General features: G+C 40.4%; 1 protein-coding gene across 14 annotated transcripts in view; it reads left to right on the top strand.

Moving 5' to 3' along the window:
* The window catches only part of SLC25A13 (solute carrier family 25 member 13), a 237,626-nt gene that overhangs the window by 59,347 nt on the left and 152,805 nt on the right, over positions 1-25,474 (top strand). For all 14 annotated transcript variants that reach the window (XM_054687647.2, XM_527824.7, XM_063815466.1 and 11 more), the window contains 2 exons: positions 2,180-2,233; positions 21,712-21,854. In XM_054687647.2, coding sequence (XP_054543622.1) covers positions 2,180-2,233; positions 21,712-21,854 — 197 coding nt within the window. The remainder of the gene's footprint in view (positions 1-2,179; positions 2,234-21,711; positions 21,855-25,474) is intronic.

Here is a 25,474-nt window from a genome sequence, read left to right as displayed (position 1 = left end):
ATTTTAGAATTACGAAGAATACTTCATTTTGTGGAAAATTTATTTTGCTTTTAAGAGGAAAACAGTTAAGAACTTAGGGTACCATATGCTTTTGAAAAAAGTGTTATGTACTTCCATGAGATGTGGGACTCTTACCATCAAGGAGGAGATTTTTCTGCTCTTAAAGTGGAGGATGGGGGCATCTTTATGCTGTCCCATCTTCTCTTGTGTTCGTCCTACCCTACCTTTCTCGGAATAGAGACCTGAGAGGAGGGAGTCCTCTCTGAAGCTTTTAGGGCAGCAGAGTCATTCATCTTAGGTTAACTAGCAGTACATTTTCTTCTCCTCTATTGAACAGCAGAGAACACTTACTAATTCAGGATTTTTAAAAAGATTAAAAATTCATGGCTGGGCACAGTGGCTCATGCCTGTAATCCCAGCGTTTTGGGAGTCTGAGGCGGGCAGATCACCTAAAGTCACGAGTTGGAGACCAGCCTGGCCAACATGGTAAAACCCCATCTGTACTAAAAATAAAAAATTAGCCGGGCATGGTGGTGCATGCCTATAATCCCAACTACTTGGGAGGCTGAGGCAGGAGAATCGTTTGAACCTGGGAGGCTGAGTTTGCAGTGAGCTAAGACTGCATCATTGCACTCCAGCCTGGGCAACAAGAGTGAAACTCCATCTCAAAGAAAAAAAAAAAAAAAGTATTACAAATTCTTATGAATAGCCTTGGTGGTTACAAGCACTCAGCTGAAATGAAGAGTTATCAGTCTTGCTTTGGGAAACAAGGTGACCGACCATCTGGTTTCAGAAAGACTACTCCCATTCTAGTGATTAGTTAATAAAATTATTCCTGACAGTGGAGAGCCTAGGAGCTCAGGCAGTTCCATATTTAGAGACAGAGAACTCATTGTCCAAAGATCTCAGAACAGCCTTCACTAGCTCACAGAAGGGATTTAGGACAATTTGCATAAGTCTCCCTGTGGATAGCAACATGGGTCCAGTGTTGGGTGGTTCCAGGAACCTCTCCTTGGCTTCATCATGGGGTGGCTCTGTGCTTGGTGGGAACCCAGTCTCATGATGTTTTTTGCTAGGAGGATTGGGTGTTGGGACATTGAATAAACCCACTGTTTGGTTCCACATAAGGACTCTTTTGTGTTGGCCTGAGGAAGCCATGTTGAAGTTTGTCTTGCTTTTCCCCAGCAATGTTTTTGGACTTTGTGGCCTGCAGAATTAAGCACAACACCCATTCTGAGCTAATCTGTCAATTTTTGCTCTTCAAAGATAACCACAGCCACTTGTATTTCTAAAATATGTAGAATAACATCATACCTTTGGAGACCTATGATTTATTAATTAAAAACTGAGGAGAGGAGGAGAGGTTCTTTGGCATGCCCAGGTAGTGAGGTATACATGCCTGTTCATGGTGAAACTGTGAGAAGTAACTCCCTTGAGTTAATATGATTTCCCTTGTTCACTGACTTCTTTAAGAAATATGTTCTCTTGGCTGGGCACGATGGCTCACGCCCGTAATCTTAGCACTTTGGGAGGCGAGGCTGAGGCGGGCAGATCACTTGAGGTCAGGAGTTTGAGACCAGCCTGGCCAACATGGTGAAACCCTATCTCTACTAAAAATACATAAATTAGCTGGGAGTGGTAGTACGCGCCTGCAATCCCAGCTACTCAGGAGGCTGAGGCAGGAGAATCGCTTGAACCTGGGAGGCAGAGGTTGCAGTGAGCCGAGATTGCACCACTACACTCCAGCCTGGGCAACAGAGAGAGACTGTCTCAAAAAAAAAAAAAAAAAAAGAAATATGTTCTCTTGCATAGTTGACAAACATTTGTATACTTAAATTCTCCTGTGAAAGGGCATGGTTTACACTGGATTACAAGTAAAAAATGACAGGTGTTTGCAATGTTTCACCTTTTCTTTTTAAGAAATGATATACATTCAACATTAGATATTAAGAGATTTTGCTACTGGTTCCTTGCATAAAATTTTATCATTTTAGAAGCTACATAAGGAGTCTAATTTAAAATGGGAAGGGGGCATAGTTTATGCACTGGGGCAACATGGTATTTAAGTACAAAAATGAAATGCACTAATTTTTAATCTGAGATTTATTTTCCTTTAGTTGGCTAGCTTGATTTCTCAGCTTTGTTGTAATAACATAAACATTTTTATGTTTATTTATAGGTGGCTTTAACCAAGAGAGCAGATCCAGCTGAGCTTAGAACAATATTTTTGAAGGTCAGTATAAAGGAATCTATTTTGTTTCTTGTTTGATTTGTGTTCTATAACTTTTAAATATTATTTTCAAACAGCTCTTTATTTCATTGTTATATTTTGAAAAAGTCCCAAAGTGTCAGCCCGGCACGGTGGCTCATGCCTGTAATCCCAGCACTTTGGGAGGCTGAGGTGGGTGGATCCCCTGAGGTCAGGAGTTTGAGACCAGCCTGGCCAACATGGTGAAACCCCATCTTTACTAAAAGTAGCAAAACTAGCCAGATGTGGTGGCACGTGCCTGTAATCCTGGCTACTCAGGAGGCTGAGGTGGGAGAATCACTTGAACCTGGGAGGCGGAGGTTGCAGTGAGCTGAGATTGTGCCACTGCACTCCAGCCTGGGCGACAGAGCAAGACTGTCTCAAGAAAAAAAAAAAAAAGAAAATCCCAACATGTCTTAAGAGGGGAGAGCCTTACAAATACATCTGCTTTTTAAAATGTAGGTGACTGTGATGACAAAATGGCTTATATTTTAATTTCTTTTATCTCATGTGGTGTAAGGTATGTGAATAAAAGCGGTTGCTGGAGTATTCAGTTTTGCAACCCATTTACCTTTCCAGGATTGACCCATATAGCTTTTTCTCCTAGGAAGTTTAAAGCTCATTGTAAACATCTCAGTAATCCTTCACTCATCCATGGGACTATACTGTCTCTCCCTGGTAGAAGCCTATTGTTGTTGTCATCATCATTATCATCACTTTATGATGACTGCGGTATCCTGAGAGGAGGCTCCAGTATGGATAATACTAGATACTAGAGCACAACAGACACCATGGAAGTTTGTGTCTTATACTGGCATCTTATATTTCCACCTATTTTATGATAGTGGGCAGTGAATGATTAATAGAATAAAAGTCTGTCTCAGGTTCCAGACACCGAAACACCTTTATGTTATTCAGCTGAAATTAAAGTACTCAGAAAAGAAAAGGCCACTTTTGTAAGATAATATACACACATATAATATATATGTATATATACACACACATATATGATATATTATTAATAACATATTAATATACACATATTTTATATATATATGTCTTTCTAAACATTATGAAAAGGCAGCTGAGTTGTATGGAAAGAGGACCAGGGTGTCAAATTAGAAATTTGATGTGTACTGAATATGGTGTAGAAAGGTATTAAATCTATGAACCTCTCTTTCCTCATCACAATGTGTTACTATTAAAACTAATTGAGACATCAAGGACTTTGAACATGGACAGGATATTTGATATTAAGGAGTTGGTATTAATCGATGTTTAGGCTGATAATATTCTCATTATGGGAAATATAGAGTCTATGTTTTAGAGATATACACTGAAACATTTTTACAGATGAGACTACCGTTTCTGAGATTTGCTTTTAAATAATCCAGTTTTATTGGGTTGAGGAAAATGAGTAGGCAGTATGATGATAACTTTTGAAATTGGGAAATGGAATATTGGGTTTATTACACTGTTCTCTCTACTTTGTATATGTTTGAAAAATTTTCTTTTCTTTTCTTGTTTTTTGAGACAGAGTTTCACTCTTGTTGCCCAGGCTGGAGTGCAATGGCACTTTCTCAGCTCACTGCAACCTCCACCTCCCGGGTTCAGGTGATTTTCAGGCTCCTGGGTAGCTGGGATTACAGGCATGTGCCACCACACCCGGTTAATTTTGTGTTTTTAGTAGAGACGGGGTTTCACCATGTTGATCAGGCTGGTTTTGAACTCCTGACCTCAGGTGATCTGCACGCCTTGGCCTCCCAAAGTGCTGGGATTACAGGTGTGAGCCACCACACCTGGTCTGAACATGTTCATAATAAAACATTTTTTAAAATTGTAACGATTCAGTGAGGTAACTTATATGAAAGGTGTCCTGCATCTGATATGTGTTATATATTGATTCAGTAAATGCTTGAAATTAAGTAATGATTTAAGTAAAGGATAAATAAAGACTCCAAAAGAAAATGAATTAAAAGCAGGGATAGTTTTGTGGGGAGGAAAAAAAAGGACACATTTGTAAGGAGGTTTAGATTATACATAAAAAATCAGGATTCTGGACACCTGTAATCCCAGTGAGAGGCTGAGGCAGGAGGATGGCTTGAGCCTAGGAATTTGAGGCTTCAGTGAGCTATGAATGTGCCACCACATTCCAGCCTGGATGACAGAGTGAGACCCTGTCTCTTAAAAACAAAGCAATGTTCTTTATAAATTTGTTTTTAGCCCAGAAATACAGTGTAGAGTTTTTTTTTTTTTTCTGAGACAGAGTCTCACTGTGTCTCCCAGGCTGGAGTGCAGGTTGCGCATGTCAGCTCACTGCAACCTCTGTCTCCCGGGTTCATGTGATTCTCATGCCTCAGCCTCCCGAGTAGCTGGGATTATAGGCATGTACCACCACGCCTAGTTAATTTTTGTATTGTTATTATTATTTTTTTATTATATGTTAAGTTATAGGGTACATGGGCACAACGTGCAGGTTTGTTACATATGTATACATGAGCCATGTTGGTGTGCTGCACCCATTAACTTGTCATTTACATTAGGTGTATCTCCTAATGCTATCCCTCCCTCCTCCCCCCACCCCACAACAGGCCCCAGTGTGTGATGTTCCCCTTCCTGTGTCCAAGTGTTCTCATTGTTCAATTCCCACCTATGAGTGAGAACATGTGGTGTTTGTTTTTTTGTTCTTGCGATAGTTTGCTGAGAATGATGGTTTCCAGCTTCATCCATGTCCCTGCAAAGGATATGAACTCATCATTTTTTATGGCTGCATAGTATTCCATGGTGTGTATGTGCCACATTTTCTTAATCTAGTCTATCATTGATGGACATTTGGGTTGGTTCCAAGTCTTTGCTATTGTGAATAGTGCCGCAATAAACATACGTGTACATGTGCCTTTACAGCAGCGTGATTTATAATCCTTTGGGTATATACCCAGTAATGGGATGGCTGGGTCAAATGGTATTTCTAGTTCTAGATCCTTGAGGAATTGCCACACTGTCTTCCACAATGGTTGAACTAGTTTACAGTCCCACCAACAGTGTAAAAGTGTTCCTATTTCTCCACATCCTCTCCAGCTCCTGTTGTTTCCTGACTTTTTAATGATCGTCATTCTAACTGGTGTGAGATGGTATCTCATTGTGGTTTTGATTTGCATTTCTCTGAAGGCCAGTGATGATGAGCATTTTCTCATGTGTCTTTTGGCTGCATAAATGTCTTCTTTTGAGAAGTGTCTGTTCATATCCTTCGCCCACTTTTTGATGGGGTTGTTTGTTTTTTTCTTGTGAGTTTGGCTGAGTTCTTTGTAGATTCTGGATATTAGCCCTTTGTCAGATGAGTAGATTGCAAAAATGTTCTCCCATTCTGTAGGTTGCCTGTTCACTCTGATGGTAGTTTCTTTTGCTGTGCAGCGGCTCTTTAGTTTGATTAGATCCCGTTTGTCAATTCTGGCTTTTGTTGCCATTGCTTTTGGTGTTTTAGACATGAGGTCCTTGCCCATGCCTGTGTCCTGAATGGTATTGCCTAGGTTTTCTTCTAGGGTTTTTATGGTTTTAGGTCTAACATGTAACTCTTTAATCCATCTTGAATTAATTTTTGTATAAGGTGTAAGGAAGGGATCCAGTTTCAACTTTCTACATATGGCTAGCCAGTTTTCCCAGTACCATTTGTTAAATAGGGAATCATTCCCCATTTCTTGTTTTTGTCAGGTTTGTCAAAGATCAGATGGTTGTAGATGTGTGGTATTATTTCTGAGGCCTCTGTTCTGTTCCATTGGTCTATGTCTCTGTTTTGGTACCAGTACCATGCTGTTTTGGTTACTGTAGCTTTGTAGTAGAGTTTGAAGTCAGGTAACGTGACGCCTCCGGCTTTGTTCTTTTGGCTTAGGATTGACTTGGCAATGCAGGCTCTTTTTTGGTTCCATATGAACTTTAAAGTAGTTTTTTTCAATTCTGTGAAGAAAGTCATTGGTAGCTTGATGGGGATGGAATTGAATCTGTAAATTACCTTGGGAAGTATGGCCATTTTCATGATATTGATTCTTCCTATCCATGAGCATGGAATGTTCTTCCATTTGTTTGTATCCTCTTTTATTTCACTGAGCAGTGATTTGCAGTTCTCCTTGAAGAGGTCCTTCACATCCCTTGTAAGTTAGATTCCTAGGTATTTTATTCTCTTTGAAGCAATTGTGAATGGGAGTTCACTCATGATTTGGCTCTCTGTTTGTCTGTTATTGGTGTATAAGAATTCTTGTGATTTTTGCACATTGATTTTGTATCCTGAGACTTTGCTGAAGTTGCTTATCAGCTTAAGGAGATTTTGGGCTGAGACGATGGGGTTTTCTAAATATACAATCATGTCATCTGCAAACAGGACAATTTGACTTCCTCTTTTCCTAATTGAATACCCTTTATTTCTTTCTCCTGCCTGATTGCCCTGGCCAGGACTTCCAACACTATGTTAAATAGGAGTGGTGAGAGAGGGCATCCCTGTCTTGTGCCAGTTTTCAAAGGGAATGCTTCCAGTTTTTGCCCATTTAGTATGATATTGGCTGTGGGTTTGTCATAGATAGCTCTTATTATTTTGAGATACGTCCCATCTTTACCTAATTTATTGAGAGTTTTTAGAATGAAGTGCTGTTGAAGTTTATCAAAGGCCTTTTCTGCATCTATTGAGATAATAATGTGGTTTTTGTCTTTGGTTCTGTTTATATGCTGGATTACTTTTATTGATTTGCGTATGTTGAACCAGCCTTGCACCCCAGGGATGAAGCCCACTTGATCATGGTGGATAAGCATTTTGATGTGCTGCTGAATTTGGTTTGCCAGTATTTTATTGAGGATTTTTGCATCGATGTTCATCAGGGATATTGGTCTAAAATGCTGTTTTTTTGTTGTGTCTCTGCCAGGCTTTGGTATCAGGATGATGCTGGCCTCATAAAATGAGTTAGGGAGGATTCCCTCTTTTTCTATTGATTGGAATAGTTTCAGAAAGAATGGTAGCAGCTCCTCCTTGTACCTCTGGTAAAATTCGGCTGTGAATCTGTCTGGTCCTGGACTTTTTTTGGTTGGTAGGCTATTAATTATTGCCTCAATTTCAGATCCTGTTATTGGTCTATTCAGGGATTCAACTTCTTCCTGGTTTAGTCTTGGGAGGGTGTATGTGTCGAGGAATTTATCCATTTCTTCTAGATTTTCTAGTTTATTTGCGTAGAGGTGTTTATAGTATTCTCTGATGGTAGTTTTTATTTCTGTGGGATCGGTGGAGATATCCCCTTTCTCATTTTTTATTGCGTCTATTTAATTCTTCTCTCTTTTCTTCTTTATTAGTCTTGCTAGCAGTCTATCAATTTTGTTGATCTTTCAAAAAACCAGCTCCTGGATTCATTAATTTTTGGAAGGGTTTTTTGTGTCTCCATCTCCTTCAGTTCTGCTCTGATCTTAGTTATTTCTTGCCTTCTGCTAGCTTTTCAATGTGTTTGCTCTTGCTTCTCTAGTTCTTTTAATTGTGATGTTAGGGTGTCAATTTTAGATGTTTCCTGCTTCTCTTGTGGGCATTTAGTGCTATAGATTTCTCTCTACACACTGCTTTAAATGTGTCCCAGAGATTCTTGTATATTGTGTCTTTGTTCTCGTTGGTTTCAAAGAACATCTTTATTTCTGACTTCATTTCGTTATGTACCCAGTAGTCATTCAGGAGCAGGTTGTTCAGTTTCCATGTAGTTGAGTGGTTTTGAGTGAGTTTCTTAATCCTGAGTTCTAGTTTGATTGCACTGTGGTCTGAGAGACAGTTTGTTATAGTTTCTGTTCTTTTACATTTGCTGAGGAGGGCTTTACTTCCAACTATGTGGTCAATTTTGGAATAAGTGCCATGTGGTGCTGAGAAGAATGTATATTCTGTTGATTTGGGGTAGAGAGTTCTGTAGATGTCTGTTAGGTCTGCTTGGTGCAGAGCTGAGTTCATTTCCTGGATATCCTTGTTAACTTTCTGTCTCGTTGATCTGTCTAATGTTGACAGTGGGGTGTTAAAGTCTCCCATTATTATTGTGTGGGAGTCTAAGTCTCTTTGTAGGTCACTCAGGACTTGCTTTATGAATCTTGGTGCTCCTGTATTGGGTGCATATATATTTAGGATAGTTAGCTCTTCTTGTTGAATTGATCCCTTTACCATTATGTAATGGCCTTCTTTGTCTTTTTTGATCTTTGTTGGTTTAAAGTCTGTTTTATCAGAGACTAAGATTGCAACCCCTGCCTTTTTTTTTTTTTTCCTTTTGCTTGGTAGATCTTCCTCCATCCCTTTATTTTGAGCCTGTGTGTGTCTCTGCACGTGAGATGGGTTTGCTGAATACAGCACACTGATGGGTCTTGACTCTATCCAATTTGCCAGTCTGTGTCTTTTAATTGGAGCATTTAGCCCATTTACATTTAAGGTTAATATTGTTATGTGTGAATTTGATCCTGTCTTTATGATGTTAGCTGGTTATTTTGCTCGTTGCTTCATACAGTTTCTCCCTAGCATCGATGGTGTTTACAATTTGGCATGTTTTTGCAGTGGCTGGTACCGGTTGTTCCTTTCCATGTTTAGTGCTTCCTTCAGGAGCTCTTTTAGGGTAGGCCTGGTGGCGACAAAATCTCTCAGCATTTGCTTGTCTGTAAAGTATTTTATTTCTCCTTCACTTATGAAGCTTAGTTTGTCTGGATATGAAATTCTGGGTTGAAAATTCTTTTCTTTAAGAATGTTGAATATTGGCCCCCACTCTCTTCTGGCCAGAGATCTGTCAGCACATCAGTTTCTGTCGAGAGATCTGCTGTTAGTCTGATGGGTTTCCCTTTGTGGGTAACCCGACCTTTCTCTCTGGCTGCCCTTAACATTTTTTTTCTTCATTTCAACTTTGGTGAATCTGACAGTTATGTGTCTTGGACTTGCTCTTCTCGAGGAGTATCTTTGTGGCGTTCTCTGTATTTCCTGAATTTGAATGTTGGCCTGCCTTGCTAGGTTGGGGAAGTTCTCCTGGATATTATCCTGCAGAGTGTTTTCCAACTTGGTTTCATTCTCCCCATCACTTTCAGGTACACCAGTCAGACGTAGATTTGGTCTTTTCACATAGTCCCATATTTCTTGGAGGCTTTGTTTATTTCGTTTTTACTCTTTTTTCTCTAAACTTCTCTTCTCGCTTCATTTCATTCATTTGATCTTCCATCACTGATACCCTTTCTTCCAGTTGATCGAATCGGCTACTGAAGCTTGTGCATTTGTCACATAGTTTACGTGCTGTAGTTTTCAGCTCCATCAGGTCATTTAAGGACTTCTCTACGCTGGTTATTTTAGTTAGCCTTTCGTCCAATCTTTTTTTCAAGGTTTTTAGCTTCTTTGCTTTGGGTTCGAACTTCCTCCTTTAGCTCGGAGAAGTTTGATCGTCTGAAGCCTTCTTCTCTCAACTCGTGAAAGTCATTGTCCGTCCAGCTTTGTTCCGTTGCTGGTGAGGAGCTGCGTTCCTTTGGAGCAGGAGAGGTGCTCTGATTTTTAGAATTTTCAGCTTTTCTGCTCTGTTTTTTCCCCCATCTTTGTGGTTTTATCTACCTTTGGTCTTTGATGATGGTGATGTACAGATGGGGTTTTGGTGTGGATGTCCTTTCTGTTTGTTAGTTTTCCTTCTAACAGTCAGGACCCTCAGCTGCAGGTCTGTTGGAGTTTGATGGAGGTCCACACCAGACCCTGTTTGCCTGGGTATCAGCAGCGGAAGCTGCAGAACAGCGAATATTGCTGAACAGCAAATGTTGCTGCCTGATCTTTCCTCTGGAAGCTTTATTTCAGAGGGGTACCCGGCCACGTGAGGTGTCAATCTGCCCCTACTGGGGGGTGCCTCCCAGTTAGGCTACTTGGGGGTCAGGGTCTCACTTGAGGCAGTCTGTCTGTTCTCAGATCTCAAACCCTGTGCTGGGAGAACCACTACTCTCTTCAAAGCTGTCAGACAGGGACATTTAAGTCTGCAGAGGTTTCTGCTGCCTTTTGTTCGGCTATGCTCTGCCCCCAGAGGTGGAGTCTACAGAGGACTCCTGGAGCTGTCATGGGCTCCACCCAGTTCGAGCTTCCATGCCGCTTTGTTTACTACTCAAGCCTCAGCAATGGTGGGCGCCCCTCCCCCAGCCTCACTGCTTCCTTGCAGTTGGATCTCAGACTGCTGTGCTAGCAATGAGCGAGGCTCCATGGGCGTGGGACCCTCCGAGCCAGGCGCGGGATATATTCTCCTGGTGTGCCGTTTGCTAAGACCGTTGGAAAAGTGCAGTATTAGGGTGGGAGTGACCCGATTTTCCAGGTGCCATCTGTCACCCCTTCCCTTGGCTAGGAAAGGGAATTCCCTGACCCCTTGCGCTTCCTGGGTGAGGCAATGCCTCGCCCTGCTTCAGCTCACACTTGGTGGGCTGCACCCACTGTCCTGCCCCCACTGTCCAATGAGCCCCAGTGAGATGACCCTGGTGCCTCAGTTGGAAATGCAGAAATCACCTGTCTTCTGCATCGCTCATGCTGGGAGCTGTAGACTGGAGCTGTTCCTATTCGGCCATCTTGGAACCATCCACCAATTTTTGTATTTTTAGTAGAGACGGGTTTCCCCATGCTGGCCAGACTGGTCTTGAACTTCTGACCTCAAGTGATCTGCCTGCCTTGGCCTCCTAAAGTGCTGGGATTACAGGCACAAGCCACCGTGTCTGGCCACAATACAGTATACAGTTTCTAAGTTGGAAAAGGATTCTGGAGGATGAAAGTCCAGAAAACAGAAAAGCATTTGTTCCTTACCTAAGCTGATCTCTATGGTTGTGCATGTTGGGACCACCATGGTTGGAATGAGGTCTGTATGAGAGAACCAGAGAAGGTCTTCGTATGTGCGTTTAAGGTGTGTTGATATTGTAAAACTCCAGTGACAGAAATCTGAAAGATCACTTGCAGAAAAGTAACTAAGTGGGCTGCCAAAGATCCTATCAAAATGGAAAGTAGCTCATTAGCTTAAGCTGGTAAAGAAGTCATCGTTCTTTGAACCGAGGACCTATCTGTTACTTCTGTTTTCTAAACAAGCAAGAGTGGTGGGCATCCTTCTGACAGGAAGTGGCAACACCATAGAGGGTGTCTCAATACATGGTGCATCTTACAGTCTCACTGGTTGGTGTGATCCATTGATAAGACTCCACTTAAAGGCTGTGTCCACCTTTCGAGGAGGCCATATGGTCCCTGGAGAAGCTAGGCTGAGACCTTAGTTTGGAACGATGTATCTTTGTCAGCTGCTACATCCACTTTCAGCAGCCAGCAGGACTATACTGGGGGAGAGTCTAATTGATCAGGTAGACCTAGAGAGGGTGAGAATTCATGCAGAGTTCTGGAGAGACACCTGTAGTGTTTCTGTTTAAGTGCACTTGAAGGCCGAGGGTGGAATCTTTGGTATAGATGGGGAAGTACTCTCTTCCCTTGGGGTGGCTGGGACTATGTGACTTTTGAGTAACAGTTTGTGTGGCTTGGAGTCCTAAGAGATGATGTCAGGGGGACCATACCTGAAGAAAACAGCAGTCAGCAGTTTGTGGAAAGGATTGTGGATCTGGCAAAAGTTCTGGTGATCTCACCAGGCCTGGATAGTGTGGTACCAACCCAAATCTGCCTTGGCTGAGCATGCTAAGGATGTCAGGTTTACCATTTATCACAGATGGTATTGTGGTGAGGGGAAGAACGGGAAACACAGCAATGTGGGGACCGTGCCAGGCCGAGCTTCTTAGTTAATTATGGATCAGCAGTAAGCATTCTGTAAACCTGTCTACTTTGCTGATTTTCTGTGACTTTTTCCTGACTTGACTTTCTTCCTAGTAAAAATTCCATGTGAAATATCCCAGCCTTCTCTCTGCTAACCTGTGTAAAGAGAGGATTCTTCTTTAGCTTGGGAGGTGGAAGGGAGCTTCATTGCAGCCTTCACACCAGGTGTGATGGTAGCAGGAAAGTTGGCAGCTCTGTAGATCAGCGACAGCCAGTGGAACTGAGCCAGATAAGGAAAGAGGGCTCCTAGGGGATTAAAATGAGCCCAATTCTGCCCTTTTCATTTGTTTGAGAATTTAGAATCAGTTCCACTGTTTTTTTGAAGGTACCTAGATACAGTGTCATGGACTGGGTGTGTATCAATGCATACATCATGGCTCCTGTCCATTAATATCAGAGTGAGAACTGTGTATAAGTGTAAAAAACCCCAGAAGCCATGATATGATTGATAAGTAGTGTACAGGATTAATTAGCAGAAGATGGTGTGGTCTAATTATATCTTTCTATGGAGAGTCATTAAGTTATGGAGAGGTGGTAATGTTTGAATTATGCTCGAAGATGAGTAGGTAGAGAAGGGTTTGTTGGCAATGGAAGACCTTTTTAGGCAAAGAAAACAACACATACAAAGTAAAGAGCTGTCAGAGTGCCACAGGTGTGGAGGGAATGGCTAAACACTTGGGCTGGCTCGGGGCACAGGATCCTGGGTGGTGGTAGTCAGGACAGGACTTGTTATAAAACATGTGGGGCTAAGGCATACAACAGATTTTTTTTTTTTTTTGAGATGGAGTCTTACTCTGTCACCCTGGCTGGAATGCAGTGGTGTGATCTCGGCTCACTGCAAGCTCTGCCTCCCCAGGTTCATGCCATCCTCCTGCCTCAGCCTCCCAAGTAGCTGGGACTACAGGCGCCTGCCACCATGCCCGGGTAATTTTTTGCATTTTTAGTAGAGATGGGGTTTCACCGTGTTAGCCAGGATGGTCTCGATCTCCTGACCTCATGATCCTCCTGCCTTGGCCTCCCAAAGTGCTGGGATTACAGGCATGAGCCACCGTGCCTGGCCAACGACAGATGTTTTCTTATGGAGGATGTTCTTGTGGCAAGTGTCAGGTAATGTTTCATCTAGATGTAGAAGTTAAAGTCTAGGAAGTCAGTTTTGTTTCTAGTCTTAAAGACATGCGTTTTTCTGTTTGCCTAGTACTTTTGGTGTTGCTTCCTGTTAGTTTAAACAGATGTGTATTGAGTGCCTGCCATTTAAATAAAACACCAGGAAACTCTGTGGTGAGTGGGAGTGCAAAAGATGTATAACAATGACCACATCTTAAAGGAGCTCAGATTTTATATAAGAGACCGGATGGATAAGCATGCAGGAGGTAACAAAGAATCTTAAAGTTGGCATACCCCAAGGGCCTGCATTGTGGTTAAAGCAAATGCTGTAGGAGGTGGAAGGAGGGAGCAGCCCCCATTGTGGGAGCTCAGGGACAAGTGGGAGAGGCGACAAGGAACACGTTTGAGGGAAGGCCTGGAGATGAGTCGAGGAGAAAACAACCTCTGCAGGTTGAAGGAGTATTGTTCATCCTTTAAGTGTTTATTTAAATACAACTCTGGCTCAAAGTATGCTGAGTATCACAGGGTGTGGGTGACAGGATTGGAAAGGTAATTGGGGGTTTGGAATTCCACTAAACAGTAGGAAGCATTCGAGGTTTTTTGACGAGGAGATGGGTGTGAGATTTGATTGGTGCAGCAAGGCCAGAAGTTAGGCAGCCTTAGGGTTGTGGCAGCAGGAGGAATGGAGAATGGCAAGATAGAGTCACTTTGAAAGAATATTTGATTAAGATGGCTGATTTTTTATAATGGATGAGAGAGAGCAGAGAGAAAATACAGCCTGAGTGCAGAGAGGTGCCAGTAATAAGAATAGAGAAAGTGAGAGGGAGCCAGTAGCTCGAGGGAGGAAAAAGAGATGATGCGTGCTATTGTATTAGTAACAGAGAAAGTGAGAGGGAGCCAGTAGCTCCAGGGAGGAAAAGAGATGATGCCTACTATTAGTAATAGAGAAAGTGAGAGGGAGCCAGTAGCTTTGGAGAGCAAAAGAGATGATGTGTACTATTGTATTAGACTGTTCTGTTCTCATGCTGCTAATAAAGGCATACCTGAGACTGGGTAATTTATCAGGCAAAGAGGTTTAATTGACTCACAGTTCCACATGGCTAGAGAGGCCTCACAATCATGGTGGAAGGCAAATGAGAAACAAATTCTCGTCTTATATGGTGACAGGCAAGAGAGCTTGTGCAGGGGAACTCCCATTTATAAAACCATTGGATCTTCTGAAACTTATGGGGAGACCGCACCCATGATTCAGTTATCTCCAGCTAGCCCCGCCCTGGACACGTGGGGATTATTACAATTCAAGGTGAGATTTGGGCGGGGACACAGCCAAACCATGTCAACTATTTAGAAGTGTATAGTCTCAAGTAACTAAATCTCTGTAGCGAAAGATGGGAAAATTGGGGAAAAGGGCTGAATGAGAAACAGAAGACATATTACAGAGTAACATAGTGAATTACACTTGGATTTTTGTAATTGTTTTGTCAACAAAAGCATGATATCCACTTTAAAAATGTCTGTAGGCAAATTTTGAAAAACAGTTAATTCTTTTTTTGGAAACTTTTTATCACATCAATTTTATATGCATTGAAAATTTAAAAGGCAGATACATAAACAAAAGTAACTTTTGATCTTTGTGTAGGAAGATAGATATTTATATATTTATTTATCTCTCAGTCTATGTGTCTCTCTGTATGTATATAATTTTTTTTCCCCTTAGGAGAAAAAAATACTGTTTTCTATCTAGTTTTTTCCCTTACCTGCTATGTTACAAATACTTTTTCCTATAATTCAGTGTGCTTCTATATTTTTTTATTTTTGTAAATTATTTTGTTTCTTCCATGATGATTTAGAGGAACTACTTTTAAACCAGTACAAATATGTCATAAATAATATCTGGCCATCTTCTAACCAGTTGAGTAATTTCTTGCGCAGTAAGTTACCTCACATCTTTTGGTAAGCAATACGTTAAATTTGATTAGTAAAGACATTATACAATTAATTAGGACACAATTAAAATTTGCTTTAAATATTTCTTTGAGGGAGTGGACACCACATTTTTACAATCCAGAGGTCTTTTTTTTTTTTTAAACACCTATTTGCCATGAAGTCATAGGAAATAGTTTCCAGCAATGCAGGCTCCTTCCTGTGAGTTCTCACAAAGTGTGCTTCTCTGCATGGAGCAGGCTGACACCAGGTACACCTTCTTTTTCTGATCATTTTTCTTCATGCATTTCAGGAAGCTATCTCAGCTCTTAGAGTGCTTAATGTGCCCAGCACACACATTGATTCTCTTAGCAAGAGTCTTGCCCTTAACTTGTTGTTTACAACAGTGCCAACAGCATGCTGGGGGCATTGTAGACTCCTCTACTTTTGCCATGGTAACACTTGTAAAGCATTCCTTTTTGAACAGTACTCATTCCCTTAATGTCTACAATATCACCTTTCTTATAGATTTGCATATATGTGGCCAAAGGAACAACTCCATGTTTTCTAAAAGGCCTACAGAACATATATTGAGTGCCTCTCCTCTTTCCCTTTGTGTTCATCCCATTTTGGTGAATTACTGGAAGATGGTGGTTCCAGCTGAAAGGAACCCTACTACAATATTTTTAATACTGCATAATATTCCTACATATGGCTGTTTCTGTTTTGCCCTAACTTATTGAAGCACTATTTATTATTGAATATTTAGTTGTCTCCTGTGCTTTACTATCATGACAGCACTGTAATGATAGTATTGTACCTACATTTTTGCATACAGCTAGCATTATTTTCTTAGGATAAATTCCTAGAAGTGGCACCATTGGGTTAGAATGGGTTTAGAACATATTAAGGCTTGTGATTCCCCTTGGTAGACTGCCTCTCATGAAGGTTATTTCAATATTTATTTTGGGTGGGAACACGGAAGTGTTCATTTCCTACATTATATCAACTCAGATCATTATGAGTTTTTGTTGCAGCAGCAACAAAAAAGACTTTATGCCAATCTGTTAGTTGAAAAAGTGTATCTTATTTAAAATTTTCATTTTTAAATAAATAGAGCAATATGTTTATTGGCCATTTATGTTTCTTAAATATGTTTTTAACTTTATTGTGACAATTTTCAGACATACAGAAAATAGAATAGTAAACACCCACATAACCACCATCTGATTTAAAGTAATACTTGTCATGTTAGTTTATACATTTTTTTCTGATTTATGTTAATAAATATAACTTAGCTATCACTATAATTCACCCTAAATAATTTAGCATAGAGCTTCAAATAATAAAAACAATCTCCTACACAGTCATAATACCATTGTGCACCTAATAAAGTTAATGATAATTCCCTAATATAAAATACCCAATCCAGATGCAAATCCTTAAATTATATTTTGTTCCATCCCTATAACAGGGAATCAAAGTAAAGGATGGGCAGATGCAGTGACCTGTTGTGTGCACCTTCTCAGTGGTTGGAAAACAATGTAGGGGATTTGTCCTTCAGTCCCAGGATATGAGTGATTCATGACAAAATGGGTAGCTAGATGATTATGGTTCTACCCTGGCTCATTCACAGCTTACAAACCTTTATCAATTTACTGTGACTGATGGTGAGCAGGCCAGATAGGACCCCTGCCCTCGGGGTATGGGCATTTGTAGTGATAGGTTCCTTCTGGTTTCCTTTGCTGTCATCTTCACTGAGTATGGTGGTATTTCTTGGTGATGACAATAAGTATTATACAAGGTTGCATGAGGAATCCTAAAACTCTTCCCATTTTGCAGGTGTATGTTTAATCATAATAAAACTCCTGAAAATTGCAAGGGAGGAAGGCTTCAGCTCACTAGTGAAAAATATTCCCAAAGAAGGATTAATGACATTTTAAAGATGTGGTGGATATAAGGATATAGTCCGTTCCCCCTATAGGGACCCTCTGCTCACTGCTGCAGGGAGAGCAGAGCTGCATTTATCACTACCCTCATACATATTTTTATTATGGTCGGCCTCTATCCATCAATCCTAAGGAGCAACCTTTGACATGTTTACTTAAATCACAGAGCAGACTGCCCGGCCGTGGTGATGAGCTTGTTTTAAAAACTGGAGAAAACTATTTCTGTGCCCAGATTAACATGCTCTTATATTTAAGAAATGATTTCTTTATTGCATCTAAAAAAATGAAGCTGATAATATCTCTCAAAAACTTCTGAAATGTAAACTGTTGAAATATAAATTGAATGCATACATCACAAATGTACAGCCATGAATACTCAGAAAGTGAGTAGGCCCACGTAACGAGCATCCCAGAGGCCCTCTGATGCCCCTTCTGATCAGCACCCACCAAGGGTAACCAGTTGTCTGAATTCTGGTCACTGTATGTTAAAACTAACTGTATGTAAGTTTTGCCTGTTTATTTCACTTTGCGTGAATGGAATTATACGCTAGGTTTTCTTATGTTTCTTTTCTTTTACCCTTAGGATTCGTCTGTTGTCATATGTAGTTGGAGTTAGTTTATTCTATTTTTTTTTTTTTTGAGATGGAGTTTTGCACTTGTTGCCCAGGCTGGAGTGCAATGGGGCGGTCTCAGCTCACTGCAACTTCTGCCTCCCGGGTTCAAGCGATTCTCCTGCCTCAGACTCTTGAGTAGCTGGGATTACAGGCCTGTGCCACCATGCCTGGGTAATTTTTGTATTTTTAGTACAGACGGGGTTTCACCATGTTGGCCAGGCTGGTCTCAAGCGCCTGACCTTAGGTGATCCACCTGCCTTGGCTTCCCAAAGTGCTGGGATTACAGATGTGAGATGCCGTGCCCAGCTGGAGTTAGTTTTTTCTTATTGCTGTGTTGTATTCCATTGTGTGAATTCACCACAAGCCATTAATGTATCCTACTATTGGTTGACATTTGTGTTATTTTTAGTTTTTTGGATACTACAAATAATGCCGCTGTGGGCATTTTCACATAGTTTTTGTGTATATGCACACTTCTGTTGGTGATATACTTCTGATTGAAATTGGTGGGCTTGTGGTTGTATGTTCAGCTATAGCAGATACTGCCCAGCATTTTTCTAAAATGGTTTACTCCTTTATTCTCATACCATCACTGTGTGAGAGTAACATTTGCTCCACATTTTTGCCATCACTTATTATTCTTTTTCGTTATCTTGGGGGTATGGCATGGTCTTGCATTGTAGGCTTTTTGTTTTATGTTTTGAGACAGGGTCTCACTTTGTTGCCCAGGCTGGAGTATAGTGATGCAAACATGGCTCACTGCAGCCTCAATCTTTTGTGCTCAAGCGATTCTCCTGCCTCAATCTCCCAAGTAGCTGGGACTACAGGTGCACGTTACCCTACCTGGTTAATTTTTTATTTTTTGTAGAGATGGAGTTCCGCCATCTTGCCCAGGCTGGTCTTGAACTCCTGGGCTCAAGCGATCTGCCCACCTTGGCTTCCCAAAGTGCTGGGATGACAGGCATGAGTCAGTGTGCCCTGCCTTGCATTGTTTTATTTTGCATTTCAGTGGAATTTTTTTAGGGAGCAGCAACTTGATAATGATTCTAAAGGTCATTTGTGGAAAATCAAGGAGTGATCATGGCCAAAAAAATTTCCAAGTGTAAAATAATTCAATGTCTTTTTTAAACCTTTCATTCTTTTAAAAAAATATTTATTTGAACATGTTTCACTATCTACCAGGTACTAGTCTGGGAATTTGAGGACACAGCAGTAAAAATGAGAGAAAAAAAATTCTGTCCTAACAGAACTTTCCCTCTAGTTATAGCATGTAATCTTGCAAGAGTAGACGAGACAGTTGAAAAGGATGGTCCTGAAACATCTCTGACTGCAGTGATGACAAGAGCTGTCATTCGGTCCCAGCATTCTCCCATGGAGTGTAGGTCAGCCTCAGAATACATGTTGGCCCTAGGAAACCTTTGCCAGTTCATCAGAACTGGTACTGCAGATGGAGCCATTTTGTCACGCCTTTCCCTGGTGACCATATGATAATTAAGTATGTGATAAACATGGCATCCTAAAGACCTGGAAGAGAGAATGATTTGCTTTGTGTTCGTGGGACAACCAAGAGATTAAGTGGAAAAATTAAAGTTGGGGGATTCTTACCTTAGATCACACACAAAGATAAAGTACTAATGTACTAAAACTTAAAGGTTAAAGATAAACCTACTTTAAAAAAACTCAGATAAACTCTCTGATATTTAGTCTTGAAATGAACAAAGACTGGTGATATGGCTTGGCTGTGTCCCCACCCAAATTTCACCTTAAATTGTAATAATCCCCACATTTAAAGGGTGGAGCCAGGTGGAGATCATTGAGTCATGGGGGTGGTTTCCCTCATACTGTTCTCGTAGTAGTGAATAAGTCTCACGAGATCTGATGGTTTTATAAATGGGAGTTCCCCTGCACAAGCTCTCTTGCCTACCGCCATGTTAAGATGTGACTTTGCTCCTCATTTGCCTTCCACCATGATTGTGAGGCCTCCCCAGCCATGTGGAACTGTGAGTCCATTAAACCTCTTTTTATTTATAAATTACCCAGTCGCAGGTATGTCTTTATTAGCAGTGTAAGAACAGACTAATACAGCTAGTGTCTAAGCTTAGAAAAGTAATGGAAGAAATTTCAAAGGAGAAAAAAATTCTACACACTCAATTATGTAAAAATATCAAACTGGAAAAATATTTGCAACAAACATAATAGACCAAAGTGAGTAAAGGGCATGTTCACACACTGTTGGTGGGAGTGTAAATTGGTACAATCTTTTCCGGAGAGCAGTGTGATAATAAGTACCAAGAGCCCAAAAATTCCTCTCCTTTGACTCAACAATTTCTCTTCTGGGAGCCTAGCCTTTGAAAATTGCCAGGAATTTGGACAAATGTTATATTCAAAGCTTACTACCTTAGCTTTATTTAAAAATACAAAAAACTGGAAATGTCTACTGGTAGGAGAAAAGTTAAATTGTATACTAAAATAAATTATTCACTATCAGGGGCAAACTTAGGTATAATTACTAAGTCATAAGATTGCTGTAATTAGCAGTGATATTTCCTTTATATTTTCATCTTGTTTTGGCTCAGTTAGGAAAATCAAAATATAATTCTTTACATGTCCAAAAAGCCAAATTAAATGCTAACTGAAGAATAGTAGGATCACTGGGGCATCTTTGAGCCTTTCCCTTGTAGTGTGCTAAAAAAAATGTTAACTGTAAGACAATACTATAGAACATTTATTTAATATAAAGTACTTATTGTGTATAGGGCATTGTGCTAAGTATATGACATGAGTATCTCATTTAAATATTTCTAGCATCGGTCTTATGAAGCTGTAATGTTATTCTGTTCATTTTGTGAATGAGGAACCAGAGGTACCAAAAGCTTTAGTTACTTACCTGAGGCCATTCAAGTGGTAAGAGGCACAGTCCAGACCCGTGGGATGCCAAAGCTTATTACTACTGAGTATCTGAGCAAAGCCTTAGTCTGCATTGGAATTAAAATGTAGAAATAACAAGTGACTTTTAAAAACAGTTTTAATCAGGTTTAACTCAGATTAGAGAGAGAGGGGAGACACTGCCCTGGCACTTCACTGCGCACCCTCCATCACTATGGCTACCAGTGTGGTTCTTATCACCCAGCTAGGCTTGTTCTTGTAGATGCACTATCCTTGCCTCCTCAGTCCCCAAACCACTGCTTTGTCCCCAGGATCAAGAGGCCGTCTCCTGCTTCATAAGGACACCACATGATCCCATGTCGTTTCTCAGCATTTCTGCCCTTAGGGCTCCATGCAACAGAAATTAATGGGCTCTCTCTTATCCAGGCTGGAGTGTATCACATTAAAGGCCAGACCTAGGAGAACACTGTGAGGAAGCGTTGTTTGCCACCTAATTCTTACTGAGCATTTCTGCATGGTAATGCCTTAGAATGGAGAGAACAGTAACTAGAGCAGCATTTACTGCCTCCCTCCATAAGATTGCCCAAGATGACACGCACTTAGTAGTTTGCTGTCCAGCTTAGCTTGTTTGCCATCCTTTCTTGTATCACTGATGCTCTTAAAGCAGGAATGGGGCAAAGGAATTAGGTTGTTTGCCTCCATGACTTCGTAATTCCACTTTTTTTTTTTTTTTAAAAAAGCTATGTGCCTTTGCTAAAAAACAAGACATAGTTTGTCTTTCCAAATTTCTGTAAACCAGGGTTTCTGAACCTGGACACTGCCCACACTTTGGGCTGGAGAACTGTCTGTTGCAGGGAGTCATCCTGTGTATTGTTGGATGTCTAGCAACATCCCTGGCCTCTACCTGCTGGAGCCAGCAGCACCCTTCCTCACATGTTATGACAATCTTAATTGCCATCAGATATTGCCAAGTGTCCCTGTGGGAAAACATTGCTCCCAGTTAAGTTTATAAACATAAAACTTGACTTGTTTTTTCTTTGAACTGTTGGGAGATAATGGTCATTATGAAGCGTACATGATCATATCTGATATTTTATCGTTTGGATATTTTCAACTTTTTCACATATCACTCTCATGATTATATACTGTTGAAAATCAAATATATAAAATACTGTTTTTCTTTTTTTTAAACAGTATGCAAGCATTGAGAAAAACGGTGAATTTTTCATGTCCCCCAATGACTTTGTCACTCGATACTTGAACATTTTTGGAGAAAGCCAGCCTAATCCAAAGACTGTGGAACTTTTAAGTGGAGTGGTGGATCAGACCAAAGATGGGTATGTTTATTTTTAATTATTTTATTTAATTCTTTTTGTTTGAAACAGCTTTCTTTTGCTTTAATGACCAGGAAGTCATTAAATGTATACCTTCCCATCTCTTAGGACCATTTTCTGTACTTACTACTATTATTATTACATTATTTGAGTAATAATGTTGTTCCTTCAATCATTGTTTCAAGTTGGGGATTCAATATGTATATATTTGACTCTTTTAAAGAATGCTTTATCGTTTCAGAGAACTATTATTGTCAACAAGGTGGTGATGTGCAGATGTATGAGAGTATTTATATGCTTTTGGTATTTTTCAAGGCAGCTGTAAAATTGTGAGTAAATGTACAACATAGCTCTATGAACGTTACTTTTCTATAATCTTTCTTTCTGATCAAATCGCCTTTAAAAATTCACAGGTGATTCCAAAGCCCCAAGAAAGGCACTCTGCAAAAGCTAGAGGAAAGAAACTGTACCATATAGAATTAAATAGGACACGTTGCAGAATGCCTTTGGATTCTTTTTTTCCCTACCAGTCTTCTCTGCTTCCATTTTGTTGGAACTTTTTCCCCCCTTCTTTTGAGGCAGGTTCTCACTCTGTTGCTCAGGCTGGAGTACAGTGGCATGATCTTGGCTCAGTGCAACTTCTGTCTCCCAGGTACAAGCTATCCTCTCACCTCAGCCTCCTGAGTAGCTGGTATCAAAGCCGTGCGCCACCATGCCCAGCTAATTTTTGTATTTTTTTGTAGAGACGGGATTTTGCCATATTGCCCAGGCTGGTCTCAAACTCCTGGGCTCAAGCCATCCGCTTGCCTCTGCCTCCCAAAGTGTTGGGATTACAGGCATAAGCCACTTCATCTGGCCTTCTGCTTACATTTTAAAAATGGGTTTTCCTTAAGCTGTATAGGATTGCAATGGCTTTTACCATTACACGAAGAATTTTGGACTCTGAACTCTTGCTAATCAAACACCAATGTCTGCTAATAGCCAAAGTATAATGTACAAGAACTAACCTTCTCTAGGTAAACTGTAAAGGACCTTGCCTTCTTCCTTCTCTAGGTAAACTGTAGGAGACTTTGCTTCTGTCCCTGCTGCTTGCCAGCACCCTTTTGACAGATTGCAGTTACCTATCACTCTGAGGTGGAGTTCTCTAGCTCTGAATTTTCTCTATTTATTGGAATCTTCATGTGTCTGATTTTCCCACATGCAGCAGTTTGAGATATAACCCATGTATAATGTCTTTATGCACTTCGAATACTCTCAGTTTTCACTAGCACTTTCCTTTTCTTATTTATGCACTTGTCACCCAATTTTTTTTTATTATACTTTAAGTTTTAGGGTACATGTGCACAATGTGCGGGTTAGTTACATATGTATACATGTGCCATGTTGGTGTGCTGCACCCATCAACTCATCGTTTAACATTAGGTATATCTCCTAATGCTATCCCTCCCCCATCCCCCCACCCCACAACAAGCCCCAATGTGTGATGTTCCTCTTCCTGTGTCCATGTGTTCTCATTGTTCAATTCCCATCTATGAGTGAGAACATGCGGTGTTTGGTTTTTTTGTCCTTGTGATAGTTTGCTGAGAATGATGGTTTCCAGCTTCATCCATGTCCCTGCAAAGGACATGAATTCATCATTTTTTATGGCTGCATAGTATTCCATGGTGTGTATGTGCCACATTTTCTTAATCCAGTCTATCATTGATGGACATTTGGGTTGATTCCAAGTCTTTGCTATTGTGAATAGTGCCGCAATAAACATATGTGTGCATGTGTCTTTATAGCAGCATGATTTATAATCCTTTGGGTACATACCCAGTAATGGGATTGCTGGGTCAAATGGTATTTCTAGTTCAAGATCCCTGAGGAATTGCCACACTGACTTCCACAGTGGTTGAACTAGTTTACAGTCCCACCAACAGTGTAAAAGTGTTCCTATTTCTCCACATCCTCTCCAGCACCTGTTGTTTCCTGACTTTTTAGTGATCGCCATTCTAACTGAACTACAAACCACTGCTCAATGAAATAAAAGAGGATACAAACAAATGGAAGAACATTCCATGCTCATGGGTAGGAAGAATCAATATCGTGAAAATGGCCTTACAAGGTAATATATAGATTCAATGCCATCCCCATCAAGCTACCAATGACTTTCTTCACAGAATTGGAAAAAACTACTTTAAAGTTCATATGGAACCAAAAAAGAGCCCGCATTGCCAAGTCAATCCTAAACCAAAAGAACAAAGCTGGAGGCATCATGCTACCTGACTTCAAACTATACTACAAGGCTACAGTAACCAAAACAGCATGGTACTGGTATCAAAACAGAGATATAGACCAATGGAACAGAACAGAGCCCCCAGAAATAATGCTGCATATCTACAAACATCTGATCTTTGACAAACCTAACTAAAACAATAAATGGTGAAAGGATTCCCTATTTAGTAAATGGTGCTGGGATAACTGGCTAGCCATATGTAGAAAGCTGAAACTGGATCCCTTCCTTACACCTTATACAAAAATCAATTCAAGATGGATTAAAGACTTAAATGTTAGACCTAAAACCATAAAAACCCTAGAAGAAAACCTAGGCAATACCATTCAGGACATAGGCATGTGCAAGGACTTCATGTCTAAAACACCAAAAGCAATGGCAACAAAAGCCAAAATTGACAAATGGGATCTAATTAAACTAAGGAGCTTCTGCACAGCAAAAGAAACTACCATCACAGTGAACAGGCAACCTACAGAATGGGAGAAAATTTTTTCAATCTACTCATCTGACAAAGGGCTAATATCCAGAATCTACAATGAACTCAAACAAATCTACAAGAAAAAAACAAACAGCGCCATCAACAAGTGGGCGAAGGATATGAACAGACATTTCTCAAAAGAAGACATTTATGTAGCCAAAAGACACATGAAAAAATGCTCATCATCACTGGCCATCAGAGAAATGCAAATCATAACCATAATGAGATACCTTTTTTTTTTTTTTTAATGGAAAGAACCTCCTGTAAAATGAAGGCCTTGATGACTGGGAGGGAGCAGGCAGGGAATTAGGTGATCTACTTGTTGCAGTATTCTGGAGGATTGTTGGATTATGCGTTCTCTCTCTGTTCCAGCGGCAGAAGGTTTCCTTTTTAACCTTCTTACCTTTGTTTTCTACCCTAACCCCAAGGGGGATTCTTTGCTTGGTAGGAAAATGTAATGTATGAGCAGGGTGGCGCAGGAAAAGGCTGGGCTATATTTCACACTAGTTCATTTAAGCTGAAACTATGCAAAACATAGACTTATGCCAGCAAGCATTTTTCTGTGGAAAATCTAGTTGTTTTTTCACCTCCTAGAATGGCTCATGTTTCAGAGGAAGTGTGACCAAGTTCACATGCAACATGGATTATCTGCCTTAATATTTGAGATCAGTTTTTTGTAATTTGGAAAAATTTTAAACTACAGAAAAAAAAATCTGAGTCACAAAAAAGTTGAGAGAAGAATATGGTGAGCACACAATCTATACCCTTCACCTAGATTGACTTTTTATTAAAATTTTTACCATCTTTGTGCTGTCTTTGTACACACACATTTTCTACACACAAACACGTACACACATAATTTCTTTTTAT

Source organism: Pan troglodytes, chromosome 6 (genome assembly GCF_028858775.2).
Source record: "Pan troglodytes isolate AG18354 chromosome 6, NHGRI_mPanTro3-v2.0_pri, whole genome shotgun sequence".
Classification (NCBI taxonomy): Eukaryota; Metazoa; Chordata; class Mammalia; order Primates; family Hominidae; genus Pan; species Pan troglodytes.
Note: the sequence above shows the minus strand (reverse complement) of the source record. Positions and strands in the feature narration are given on the sequence as shown.